The sequence below is a fragment of the Nilaparvata lugens genome, chromosome 4, assembly GCF_014356525.2.
Source record: "Nilaparvata lugens isolate BPH chromosome 4, ASM1435652v1, whole genome shotgun sequence".
Classification (NCBI taxonomy): Eukaryota; Metazoa; Arthropoda; class Insecta; order Hemiptera; family Delphacidae; genus Nilaparvata; species Nilaparvata lugens.
This window is the reverse complement of record NC_052507.1, coordinates 69,795,881-69,809,954: the sequence shown is the minus strand read 5'-3', so window position 1 is coordinate 69,809,954 and position 14,074 is coordinate 69,795,881. Positions and strand designations below refer to the sequence as shown.

At 33.7% G+C, this 14,074-nt stretch overlaps 1 protein-coding gene across 1 annotated transcript in view; it reads right to left on the bottom strand.

Moving 5' to 3' along the window:
- Positions 1-2,129: 2,129 nt before the first annotated feature.
- Positions 2,130-14,074, bottom strand: part of LOC111044006 (ral GTPase-activating protein subunit alpha-1) — a 90,932-nt gene continuing 78,987 nt past the window's right edge. Inside the window, exons 33-37 of the mRNA XM_039427085.1 lie at positions 13,562-13,726; positions 12,153-12,280; positions 10,888-11,027; positions 8,224-8,373; positions 2,130-3,001 (exon numbers count right to left, since the gene is read on the bottom strand). Coding sequence (XP_039283019.1) covers positions 2,823-3,001; positions 8,224-8,373; positions 10,888-11,027; positions 12,153-12,280; positions 13,562-13,726 — 762 coding nt within the window. The 3' untranslated portion in view covers positions 2,130-2,822. The remainder of the gene's footprint in view (positions 3,002-8,223; positions 8,374-10,887; positions 11,028-12,152; positions 12,281-13,561; positions 13,727-14,074) is intronic.

Here is a 14,074-nt window from a genome sequence, read left to right as displayed (position 1 = left end):
CGAGCTTATTTTCAATTTTAGGTGAAAATGATACTGGACATTAATAATTGTAGAGATTTTTATGCTCAATCTTTTCCACTTGAAATTTTTTGTTTAAATTGTATCTGAAGCCTGATAATTGGGAATGCAAAATCAAACTTTGCATAGATGGGGCGGAGCTCCTGAAATTTTTACAGATATGAGACTTGTGGCAGTTGATATAGCTTATTAATGACTATTTTAGGTATGAAATTGATCAAAATCGTCGGAGCCATTTTCTAGAAAATCGCGAAAAACCCGGTTTTTGACAACATTTTCGCCATTTTAGCCGCCATCTTGAATTGCATTTGATCGAAAATGTTCGTGTCGGATCCTTATAGTGTAAGGACCTCAAGTTCCAAATTTCAAGTCATTCCGTTAATTGGGAGATGAGATATCGTGTACACAGCCGCACATACTCTCATACACACACACACACACACACACACACAGACCAATACCCAAAAAACACTTTTTTGGACTCATGGAACCTTGAAACGAATAGAAATTTAGAAATTGGGGTACCTTAATTTTTTTCGGAAAGCAATACTTTCCTTACCTATGGTAATAGGGCAAGGAAAGTAGAAATGCCACTATACCTGTACCTTCATGTAATTGTGGCGAATCATATATTGCCACCTGTGATGTTTTCAACCGGCATAGTTTGTTTATCACTTGTAACAGTTTATTTTCAATATTTTATCCAGAGTACAATTTTGTCATTCCAACATAAAAATTATTTCATCATTCATCTAGTTTCATTTGATCAATTTATTAGATGTTTGTTGAAAGTCTCTAATCTTCTTCTTCAGTGAATGGATGGTCTGACTGCCTCTTTTCATTTTTACTGTGTAGAGCCTCAATATTTTGCCTGAGCATGACTTTTTCGTCAACAGCACCTTGTATGATCAGCTTACAGGCGTCCAGCTCAGTTCTCATCATTTGTTTATCTGTATCTGAGCATTGACAGCTGGTCTCTGATCGGTTTCATTTCCTCAGAATTCCTATATAATCGTAGATTTTCATTAAACGTAATATAATATAATATTGAATGGAACAACCCTGCGTTGTTCGAATGGATCGACTACGTTGCCTAATTGAATATATTCAATCATATTCTGCACAAATTGGCAACGCGAATATTTATCCAAGTATCAACTTGTTTTATTCAGAATTTAGTGTAACCAATAAATAGGTTGATTGAGTAAAAGCCAGCAATTGTTGGTTCTTAGTCATTTTTAAGGACATTTTAGGATTCGACTCCACAGCACATATAATCAGATAATACAGATAAGCATTATTTGTCTAAGAATTGTAGGAAACTCTCAACTAATGCTTAGATAAGTAGCACTTGATTATTCAACTGAGTTTTAGCAATTATAGCTAAAACTGATGACTAGTTGCTATAGTGAGGTGCACGTTATAATGGCAGTGGAGAAAGATAGGAGAAAAACGTTGCCGATCCTCTGTCTTGTCAATGCCTTCTATATACGGTAGCTGATACAGGTTTATTGATGTAATATTAACGGTTCATTCTCGTTGACCGAGCGAAATGAGGTCTAAGATTCAAGTCGACGGTTTGGCATTTCTCTTAAAATGTTTAAATGTTTATATGTTGCGCATTTACGGCGAAACGCGGTAATAGATTTTCATGAAATTTGACAGGTTTGTTCCTTTTTTAATTGCGCGTCGACGTATATACAAGGTTTTTGGAAATTTTGCATTTCAAGGCTAATATAAAAGGAAAAAGGAGCCTCCTTCATACGCCAATATTAGAGTAAAAATCAGGCTATAGAATTATTCATCATAAATCAGCTGACAAGTGATTACACAGATGTGTGGAGAAGCCAGTCTATTGCTGTATTTCCATAAGGTATATAGTTTCAATCAGGTACTTGTGGATGAGAATACTGTGTGAGGTCTACTGTTCACAGAACTACTAGTTTAAATAATGAATTATATTATATTAAGCAAGAAATTATATTTTTCAATAATTTCGTAATGAATTTTCATAACTAAGATAAAATATTTTGTCAATTAATTATTAATTTGACATTGTTAAAAGACGATCTGGCAACAGAGCGAAGCGAAAAAGAGATAGCGCTATCCGCTTTGTTGAACGATAGACAAGGATAGCAATACCATCGATAATCAAACACTGTCATTATAACGTGGACCTCACTATAGTTGCTAGCCACTAGATTCTAGCTTTTATTCAATCGACACAATCAAGTAAAACACTGTGTTTTAAACTATGGGGAGTTCAATGTTGGGACTCGGAATCGTCTGTAGACGACTTAGGTACCCTTAGCTTGAGGGATTCGTCTTGTCGGCTAGACGAGACCCGCTGGCAGCTGCTGCAGTACACGGTCAATGCTGCCCCGATTTACTTAATGTTACCGAGTCTTAAAATTCTAAAATGGATTTACTAAGACGCTATCAATACTACCACATGTTGGCCAGACCGGTTATCCAACGTAGCCCAATGATGGCAAGCGCTGGCAAACCACGGATCCACACACACTGGCGCTAGTCAACATTGGCCTTTATTGGACCAACATGTGGATGCGGTATTAGAAAATAAGAAATGTTTCAGATAGGGGGGGTTCGCTTAACAGAGCAGTACTACTAAAATACATACACTAAATAAATCTATCCTCCACCCTTGGGGTGCAGTTTAACAATAATTCAATTGCAGAACTATGAATAAGGTTGCATTATAATGCGTGTATCAACAAAATGTAATGTATAAATAATGTGTATCGACAAAACGTAATGAATGAATAGGTGAGCGGTGAGGAAAGCTATTTGGAGCGTCGCGAGGTGGGACTGTCGGGGGGTGTGGAGGGGGGTACCTGCTGCGGCTGGGGCGCGCGTCGACTGCCCGCTTTCAAGGCCAGCTTTTTGAGCGGACGCGGCGAAATGCCCGCGTCACCCGCTTCGCCCGCCGCGAACCACACGCGGTTACCGCCTCCTTCCTGACCTGCACACAAAATCACAGTCCACAATATAAGTACACAATACAGACAAAATTTACCAATTTAAACTGACTAGGATCATTATGCAATAGTAACATAACCTAAAAGGAAGTTTTTAATTAAACAAAAACTTCACTTTTGAAGTGAAAAGTTTTAATTGATAGTGAAACAATGGATAGAAGGATTATTTAGCAATAGTATAACATAACCTAAAAGAAAGTTTTTAATCAAACAAAAACAAACAATTTTGAAGTGGAAAGTTTAAATTGATAGTCTAACAGAATGGCTATACAACACAGTAAAAGGAAATTTTTCATACGTAAATAATAATAATATCAAGTGACCTGGCTGGCTCAGGTCTGGTGTCAGAGTTTTCAGGTCGCACCTGATCTATTTCAAGGCCTCTGACAAAGGGTAGATTATGAGGGAGTACCTCAGATCTGCGAGATTTCAATTTGTCTAGTGTACGAAGCTAAAAGGTTCTGTTCGAATAGGTTATCAAGGTAAATGGAAAATTTAGGAAGGTTAGGTTTTGGCTTTTGAATGGCAATATGTTAATATTATTTGAAATGTTTCGGCATTGTAGATAATAAACTCAAATAAGGAAAAGTTTAAATAATCGCAGATTTGAGATATCGCACACATAAATTACACCCGATTATGATCAGTGCTGGTTTTGTAACAATATAGGTTCCAGGGGGCCTAGGGGGTATTAAGAAGATGGATTCGCTCCTATAAACACTTTTCAATCAAGCCAAAAAATGTGTTTAAAGTTATTTTGAAGCAAGGCATTTGTTTTGTAATGTTACACTGCACTGTAAAGTGTGAATAAAAAATTATAATAATTTATATAACCTATAATACTTTTAGAATATCTAAATAATAAGATTATCAATACTAATAGCTATATTAATAGAAATGTTACAGAGAGTAGGAACAGTATTATCATAGTGAAAATACAGCATAAGAAGATATCCCATGGTATAGGGAGTTTATATTGCAAATTAAAACCTTATTTATATTTGAAATTTTTTATGTTGCTTCTTCAACTTCCTCTTCGACATTTTCTCCTTCTTCACCTCTTTTGACATCTTTTCCTGCTCAAACTCAAGCCGATAGTCCTAGTAGTTGTTTTTAGTGAAGCTATGTGACGCTGGTAATCGCTCATACAGTGCCGTTCTTACACCCACACCCCACCAATACATAAATAATAGACAATAGTCGACAGTAGTCTGCTTGCGTTAACACAAAATTGGCTTGTAATTTGGAGCATAAACTACCTATGCTGAACTACTTTATGCTACCTCTTCTATATGGTATTATGCAATAAATTCCAGCTTTAATTGTACATAAATGTAGAGGAGCTAGTAGTGTTTTTATGCATGTATTATATCAATTCCTAACGCCATACATATCAAGAATAACATGTTCAGTTTTTCCATTTTCTATAATATGGGATCAACTAGATTACAAGATTGTTCTAGACTGAAAAACTTAAATGTAAACCGGGAGTGAATAATAGATATAGCTAACTAGTATAGATTATAGCAACAACATGCAACCCCTTCTTTCAAAATTTTGACTAATCTAGATTGAAATTCCACCTTCAAACGTGATTTTCGTAATTTTGAATCATCTATAAGTAACTTATATAGATAGAAATGTTCAATTTGATTATTTATTTAATTTTTTAGATGAATTTCCAAATTTTACATTGCATATTCTGTGATGAAAAATTGAGTAATACTTCTTGTTTAATGAAGATCATTATGAAAGTGTTAACCACAAATCGTCAGGACTACTTCGGTTACTACGGTTATTTTATTGACAGTGCATTAATCAAAGTGATAATATTGCAAGTACTAATGATCAAATCGTGATTCATGAAAATAAACTGATGACAGAGTATCGATTGTTATATAATACATATCAATATCAAGATTACCAAACAACTTCTAAATTTATACATTATAATATTACAAATAATATACATTCCTTTAAATCAATTGTGTTAATCTAACAAATTAATTGAATTCAAAAACCTATAATTATTACTATTACCCCCATTTTTGCTTTCTTTTAGACTCGACTACTGTCAAAAAATGTTTTTGACGCTTGAATGACTGAAACTAGTCTGTTTAAGAGAAAACAAAAATAAGGGTGCAAGAAATAATTATAGGAAATTGAATTCTCAAGTTTCCCTATTGAGATGAATAATGAATTCATGAAATTCAGTTGAATTACGTTGAAATTCAAATGTGCTATACGAAATCTAGAATGAATAACAACATAAATATTAACTACCTGAATAGAATAAGTACATCGAATAAGTAAGTGGTCAACCAAACTAGTGCTCGTGCAATTAATTTGGTCAGAGAAAATTATTGTTGTACCATATTTTTAGTAAGGCTTCGTTCTGATACACCCTGCCGATGTAACACCGCCTGATATGTCATGAAACACAGCCAGGTGCTTTCGCTTTCCTAGCAAGATAACACAGTGCCAGTTTTAAACGACATGCCAACTTGCAATTTCAGATTTTTGTGATGCCACAATAGTTGCATGCCACACTCGAGTTAGAAACAATTCAACATATTAATCCATAATTGGATAGATGATATTATTTAAATAATGAAAATGTTTTCAACAATATCTTGTTAGGAAAAATTCAATCATACAAGGATGATTTCTTAGGATGACAAAATTCACTCTGGTCCGCTTAGGGCCGGTTTTCGAGCTGAAAAAGTACTAAAAAAAAAGCCCTCGGATTTGAAAAAAACCCTTGGAAAAGTCTTTCTGAGTCACGGATTTAACTTCTAAACTCCAGGATCGATTAATTCAACACAATTGTCAATATTACAACAATATTCCTCTATGTTTACTGTTTCAAGTCCTGGACTCAAAATAGCTCTAGGACTTGATAGATCCTGGAGTTTAGAAGATAAGTCCGTGACTCAGAAAGATTTTTCCAAGGGACTTTTTAAGTCTGAGGGCTTTTTTTAGTCCTGGACTCTGTAAGTCCAAAATGTAGAAATCCGAGGGCTTATTTTACAATTTTAATGGGCAAGTTAGACTAGAAGATTATTCAATTTTTAATGTGCAAATTCAGACCGTTCTAGCATTGACAGGGATCAATTTTACTCGCACACGGGCTTTGTCCATGTGAGGAACCTTCTACAAGTTTTGTATATGTATATTGTTTGTACTTTTTAAATAGACGAATAAACATAATTTCAGTTTCAATTTCAATGATCAGGGTTCTAGCAATAATAGTCTCAACCCAAAACTATCTCTGTAACAAACTTTTATATGACATTGCAGTTTAAAATTGAGTGTCAACGCAATTCACACTCCTATAAAATATTAACCATGGAATTCACGCAACTCCTCCTTTAGCCACAATCTTTTCTGAATATTTGGAAAAATATGAAGATTAATTAGAATTGAAAATATGTCATTCATATCATACGAACAGTGTCAATACAAATAGACCGAAGACAAAAAGAAAATATGAATAACAGCCATATAAATTTTCAGACAGTCAGATATCTGTTATGCCTGGTCCACACACAATATCACTAAAATTCGCTGGTAAGTTTGGCCACATTGGTCTTGCCATCAACACTGCAATGTGACCATTTGTGGATGCTCGGCTGGCCACTCGCCACAAAAATCGGATCGATGGCAAGCTAGGCCAGTGAAGGCGAGCACAGGCAAAGGCAAAGCAACCATCCACACTCTCGCGCTCGTCGTCATTTGTACGCATTGGGCGATAGTGTGGATGAGGCATTCTGACACATCAGTATCACTGTACGTGTTTCGAACAGTGAAAATATTATTATCATAAGTTCTAGTAGGACTGACTATTCATTCTCGCTTGGTGTCGGGCAGAGTAGAATTAGTCACATTGGAACCAATAAAATAATAGTTTCACTATTTCTCTGTTCCGGACATTAACACTGATACTGATATGTGGGAATCCACCTTTACTCGTGTAGGGATTACAGGGACAATGCTACCATAAATTGAGTTTTGAGTTTTATTGTGAACTTGAATTTATGGTAAACTCGAGTTTTATTGTAAACTTGAGTTTTATTGTAAACTCGAGTTTTATTATAAACTTGGGATCAAAATGGATGTGTTTAAAACTGCTGAAGAATCATAACCTCTTTTAGACTAATATGCAATCAAATTTTGGGAATGGAATAGTAAGGGCTATAGGCCTGTTTTTTCGTTTCCAATCATTTTATGATTAAGTTGTTTTGTCATTGATGTTAAATAAATAAACTTAAGTTTAAATGTGAACTTGGGTTTCATTTTTTCCTTGAGTTTCAATCTGAATTATATATACACAGGAAAATGCATCGTAGTGAAGATGTTTGAATTGTAGGCTCGACATTTTTCAAGATTATCAATATTTCAAGAGTTTGTGCTTAAAATTTATCATTTAGCTTTTCTATCAATCTATCAAAATTTTAAATCAGAAATATAGTGTATTCCAGTTATTCATTTTTGAAGTGAAAATTGTTGTGATGTAAAGTTTAACCTACTTTGAACATTTTATAGGACAAAATTTAGGAACAGAACAGTTTTTTCATTCCGATATTGTAATTTTTTATCCTTTTGCTACATGGTATCCAACTGTGGGGAAATGACTCAACTACTGGCATCTTCTTTAAATGTCAAAAGAAAGCAGTAAGAATAATTTGCCACAAGGCTCCTCGTACTCCATGCAAATCATTATTATTTATTGAACTTGGACTATTAACACTGCCATCTTTGTATGTATTGTCAAGCTTGATTTCAGTGAAGAAAACTGAAAATAAATATGATGTTAACTCTAGTATACACCAACATAACACTAGAAATAGGAATAATATAAGAGTCGAGTATTGTCAATTTACAAGTTCTAAAAAACTGGCAATACATGTCAATAAAACTTTATAACGCTTTTCTGAAAATATCAAAAGAATGAGCTTTAATAGTTACTGTAAATATTTAAAAAATTACTAATCAATGAATGTTTATACAGTATAAAGTTGAAGATTTATTTGTAATAGATTTTTAAACTGATGGTTTCTGTTTTATTAATGACGTTGTTGTAACATTTTAATGTTGTGAGACAATAAATGATTTGATTGATTGATTGAATGAATTAATATTTATTTTAGTGAATATTATTATTTATTAAAATATTATTAACATTGAAATGAAGAGCGTTACTGACCTTTGAGCCGGGAAATGTCTGAGGCGAGCCGATTCCTGAGATTGTGGTGTGTGTGCGTGTGCGAGTCGATGAGAGCCGCAGCCAGAGTGGACGAAGATGTGTTCACTGCGCATGCGCCACTGCCCGTTTCCACGCTGCGCATACTAACACCTAACAAAACAAGTCAATCAATTTCTCATTTTTTCTATTTTGATATATGATACACTAGTTGGTTATACTTTATATGTAAGCATTTCTACACACAAACTAGTTCATCAAAAATCTCTAAAGACTTTATTGAAATCTTAAAAAAATGATAAATTTTATTTCCATTAATTTACAAACAAGCAATCTAATCAATAAAATGTTCATAATATTCAAAAATACAATATATGAAATTTACTAAAAATATAAATAAATTGATTTTTTTCGGAAATTAACCTACTCAACTATGGGAAACCCATGTACTAGAGCAGGTATAGTAGTAATACATTAAATTTAGAGTGGTGGTGCAAATACATTAGGTAAATGAGCTCACATATTGTTCGAAATTATATTTTCAATATTATGTCTTCCAGTTGTTGTGATTCAGTTTTTAACGGCGCATTTAATTTTTTTTTTTAGTTTTCTTTTATCATGATGTGTACAGGAAGTAAATTGTGGAGTTTTGCTGCTATAAGGAAGTCCACGTTATAATGACAGTAGTTGATTAACTTTGATTTTGCTATATTTGCCTATCATTCCACAAAGCAGGTAGTACTATCATTTTCTAGCTCGGCAACGATGCCAAATCTGTTTTTGACAATGTAGAAATATAATTAAGACAGAGAATCGGCAACTCTGTTCTCCTGTCTTTATCCACTGCCATTATAACTTGGATCACACTATAGATGGTTGAAGTGTCGTTGGTATGATGCATTCCTAGCCACATTCGTGATAAGTAGGCTTCTATTTCTTGTGTTGTGACAGTGGTTTCTGTTTGAAAGCTTTCTGGGATTTAGTATGACATGTGAGAAGTTTAGAATTAAGGTGAGGGAGGAGTTGTTGCAGGTTTGTCCTTATTCCAGTGAGGAATTCTTTTTGCATTATGAAATGCAAAGGTTGACGACTTAGAATATAATTGACAAATCCGTATACCCCTTTCATAGGTGGGATGAAAAATGAAAATCAAATGAGAGAAAAAAAATGAAAACGTGTAGTCTGCCACTAATTTCTAGAGAGTAGAATTGTCTTGCGTCCATCACACCAAACTCATTGTAGAGCTGGTCTGACGGATAACGATGTGGCTTCTGCTTGATGATTTTAATTGTTAGTTTTTGCACTTTTATAAGGAGGTCGAGGTGAACGTTCTTTATTGTTTATTAAATATAGTTCATTAAAACTCTATCAAGTCAGTACTCAAGAACGTTAAAATAGCAAGTTAAATTTATTAGAGAGTCAAAATAGTAGATGTTATTATTATATTATATTTATTTATTCTTATGGCTTTTATTGGCAGAGAGATGGCTCTATTGGCTTTTGGATGTTCTGTCTAGCCTTATTGCCCAATGTCATGTTCTATTTACACTCAGGTTTATTAGGTTATAATATTGGGTTCTTCAAGTTTTCTCACTAAAAAAATTTACACTTTCACTGGAGTGATCCGTGGTCTAGTGGATAGAGTGCTTGCGTAGCAGCATAGAGATCCCGGGTTCAAACCCTCTCAATACCAAAAGTTTTTTAAGCAGATCACTCCATTGTTATCGGATGGGCACGTTAAACTGTCGGTCCCGGCTGAAGTATGAAAGTCGTAAGGCCCATTGACGGATTAAATTATACATTCAGGAGTTGAGACCTTCCCGCAAGGGACTCCCCACCAACAAAAGCCATACGAACCTTTTTACACTTTCACTTATATTAAAGCGATGTATGTTTTATGTGAGGTAAGAAAATATGCATGTCCTTCTTGTAATCTGCCCCACCACCACCCCACAGAAATATTGGACATGAGTAGGATCGGAACACTGCATGACAGGTGTGGTCCGGGATTGAGGTATATTCTCATATATATTTTAAAATACTGAATTGTTTAAAATCTCTTCAACTTATGTGTTAGGCCACATTTCTATAACAACTTGTACAGTAGTATGGTAGGCTATATTTTGAGTAGGTATAAATCTTATTAACATCTTTTTCTTAAATGAAAAAAGCTTTCATTTGGCAAAAACGAGCTATCAGAACAATTTTGTAATATTAAAAACGATGTATCCTGTAGAACTTATTTTACAATTCTAAAAATCAAAACTTGATTTATGTCAAGAAAAATTTAAATTAGTTTACTTCCAATGATACTGTTCATAAATTTTATACGATACATAGATATGACTTTTGGTAACACCAAGTGTTAGACTAACCAGATGAGTATCTAAATTGTTGATTTTATAAATGTGACAAATTAACTCAATTATTTTAAAAATAAAAATATTGTTAAACTGACGATGCCTAAATTGTAAACTTGTTTTATTTTATGTAAGGTTCAAAACTCACTCCAAGTTGTGTATTAATTTTAAGCACCATTTCTATTTCAATGTGTACAATATGGTATGTTTTAAGAAAGTATAAATCTAATTTATCAGTTGTTAGGTTCAAAACTAACAAGTAATAATGATCAAATAGATGAAAGTATAAAGTCATGATATGAAATACCTGAGGCTCTAGTGGTGCTAATTCCAAACGGTGATGGCGTCTGAACAGGCGAGTAGACTTGTGCTGCGAATTCCTCAAACGTAGTTGCATTCTTATGATTCCTCACTATAGTCTCCAACGTTCTAGACCTCTCCTCATAACTAGAAATTGAAGTTGGTTTTTCAAACATACATCCAGAACATTCACATTTATTAGGCCACAGAATATACTTTCAAAGAATAATAATAATTTCTCTGATTGTCAATGAATTGCAACCAGAGGAGTTCATTTACAAAATCTATGCATAATAAGTAAGTAATTATTATCATATACATACAAAAGTTGCAAATTAGTCCTCATTATGATATCCCACTATAATGATATGTAATGTCAATATAAGTATTGATTGAAAATTCAATTTGTGAAGTAGCAAAAAACAATTAGCATATTAATCAGTATTTTTATATATTTGTAATGTAATCAGTACACATTTCAAAAATAATAAAAAAATAAGGGAAGAAGCTTAATACACTGTCAAGTAACTGCTAATTGAATCACTGTATATAACTCAGCCACATCAATGGATAGAAAAACCAGGGCCCAGTTGCTCAAAAGCCTGTTAAATTTTAATCATGAACAACTTCCACGAGAACCAATCAGAGAAGGATTTTCTGAGAAGAAGGCTTCTCTAATTGATTCTCGTGTATATAATCGGGATTAAAAGTTAACAGACTTTTGTGAAACCGGGTGCAAAACCTTTCAAAAGCGCTTTGAAAGACTATCTCCTGGACAGTCCGCTGTGATTATGTGAATTCCCAATTTCCCAGTGAGGCTTGTTCAAGAATAAAAACTTATATATTCATGACTTGCCCTTCGTCCATCGTAGGAAGCGATTTGAAATGAATGAATCTATAAATTTTCAATTTCTAACAACCTGATTAATAGTTGCTAAAAGAGATCAACAGAATCATAATCATATTATTATATTATAACATTATATTGAAGTTCAAGTTTTTTAGTCGTTGAATTAAAGGTCTCTGTAAATATCTGACTGATCTTTTTTGAACTGGTAAAATCATTACACCCTCATGAGACAATCACTGAAAAGTAAACTGAACTTCAAATCAAGACCATCAGATCACAACAGCATATTGAATTCAAACTTATTTTTCCGAAACCCATAATTATCACAAAACTATAAAACACAGCACACGATAATGGTAATAGTTCTAATAGGTACAATAGAAATATTGAAAATTGTATGGAATATTGAATAGAATACTCACTACTGTTGGTGGAAAGCCATAATACTTCGTTTAGCGCGAGAAGCGCTAATTGCAGTGGCTCTTATCAAGCCGGGCAGAACCTGGTGCCCAACTATTGCTTCATTGAATAAAGGACCGAAATAAGGCACCTGAAAATCATAAAACAAAAATAAAAACATGGATTACAAGTAATAATAGATTGATTTAATGTTGTTATGTACTGATCGATTATAAAAATGCACATGTGATAAGTGAATTCACCGAAATTCTACAGCAGAAAACTACACTAGCGTAAGAAAGAAAGAAGAAAACTACAAAGCTTGAATAATTATTATTAAACGAATTTCCAATTAAATGCTGTAAATCATCCCGAAGACTTCTGCTACTGCAAATGTTGACAACAGGGTGAACAGCTAGATGGAAATTCGATAAGCGCTACTATACAAAAATTATTTGTCAGTCCGGGAATTTTTGTATAGTAGCGCTTATAGAATTTCCATCTAGCTGTTCACCCTTTTGTCAATATTTGCAGTGGCAGAAGTCTTCGGGATGATTTACAGCATTTAATTGGAAATTCGTTTAATAATAATTATTAATTAATTAGCATTTGAACAAATGCAACTTCCAATTTATTTCCATCTGTATACTAAATTTGAGAAAGAAATCATACTAGATTAGAGAAATAAAGAAGAATATAAGACTAGAGAAAAAGATAATCATGTAAGAATACTGAACTAGACTGGAGAAAAAAAGAATACTGGAGAAAGTAAAATACTAGACTAAAGAAAGTGGAATAGGTACAGTATGAAAGAATAAGGGCCAAGCAAAGCGTTTTTACAGGCCTTTTCAGACGGCGTTTTTAGAGTCGGCAGGGCAGGAAGCTCTACGATAGGCTGACTATCAGCTGATTCCCGAACGCCAACCCAATCAGCTGATAACCAGCCAATCTGAAAGCTTCCTGCCCTGTTGACCCTAAAAACGCCGTCTTGAAAGGCCTGTAAAACGCTTGGCTTGGCCCATATTCTTTCTTACTCTAGTCTAGTATTCATCATTATTTCCGCTTACTATAGGCTTCTTGGCCCTTAACATATGAATTCTCTTATTAAAAATTATTATTAAATACTATAATTCTATTACAGAATTAAATTGTTCTTCAATGTTGTTTTCCATCACGAACTGCTTATTATTAAATCACTTTTTGCTATTAAAAGGAACGACTAGCAGTCAGAATTCTGATTTCTGACTTCTAATCGTTCCTTTTAATAGCAAAAAGTGATTTAATTAAATTGTATACGATAGCAATGATCCATCATGAAAATCCATCCGTGATAAGTAAATCCACCAAATTTGTGAATGAGGATGAAACAAACAATGATCTCTGAATAGTGATTGAATAATTTTAGACAAATAATATTTGAGATCATAGTTACCTCAGGTTTCCTAGACACTTGTACTCTGTAAAGCCGATTGGAGTGAGGCAGCGGGTAGATGACAATCAGCACATCGCAGAATTCTGTCGGCAGTATACCGCGTCGGTAATCCCTCGTGTGCTCTGACCACACTATGTGCACTTCGTCGTTCCCCAAATGCTTCGTCTGCAAAAACAATCCTTATTTCACTTTACCATGGATTTTATTTCAATAATCTTGATGTCTCCTTAAGTCATTGTACATGTCTGTGATGTTATACAGTATGTCATTTATAATTTTATTCAAGATTTCAAAATCTGATAAATTGGAATCTGAATTATGAGAATTTAGAATCTGAAATCTTGATTCTTAATATGTCATTTATAGTTTCATTCAAGGTCTTAAAATCGAAGAAATCTGAATTATAAGACAATGAGAATTTATAATCTGAAATCTTGAATTTGAGTATGTCATTAATTTCATTCAAAAACTGAAAATCTGAGAAATTAGAATCTGAATCCTCAGACAATGATA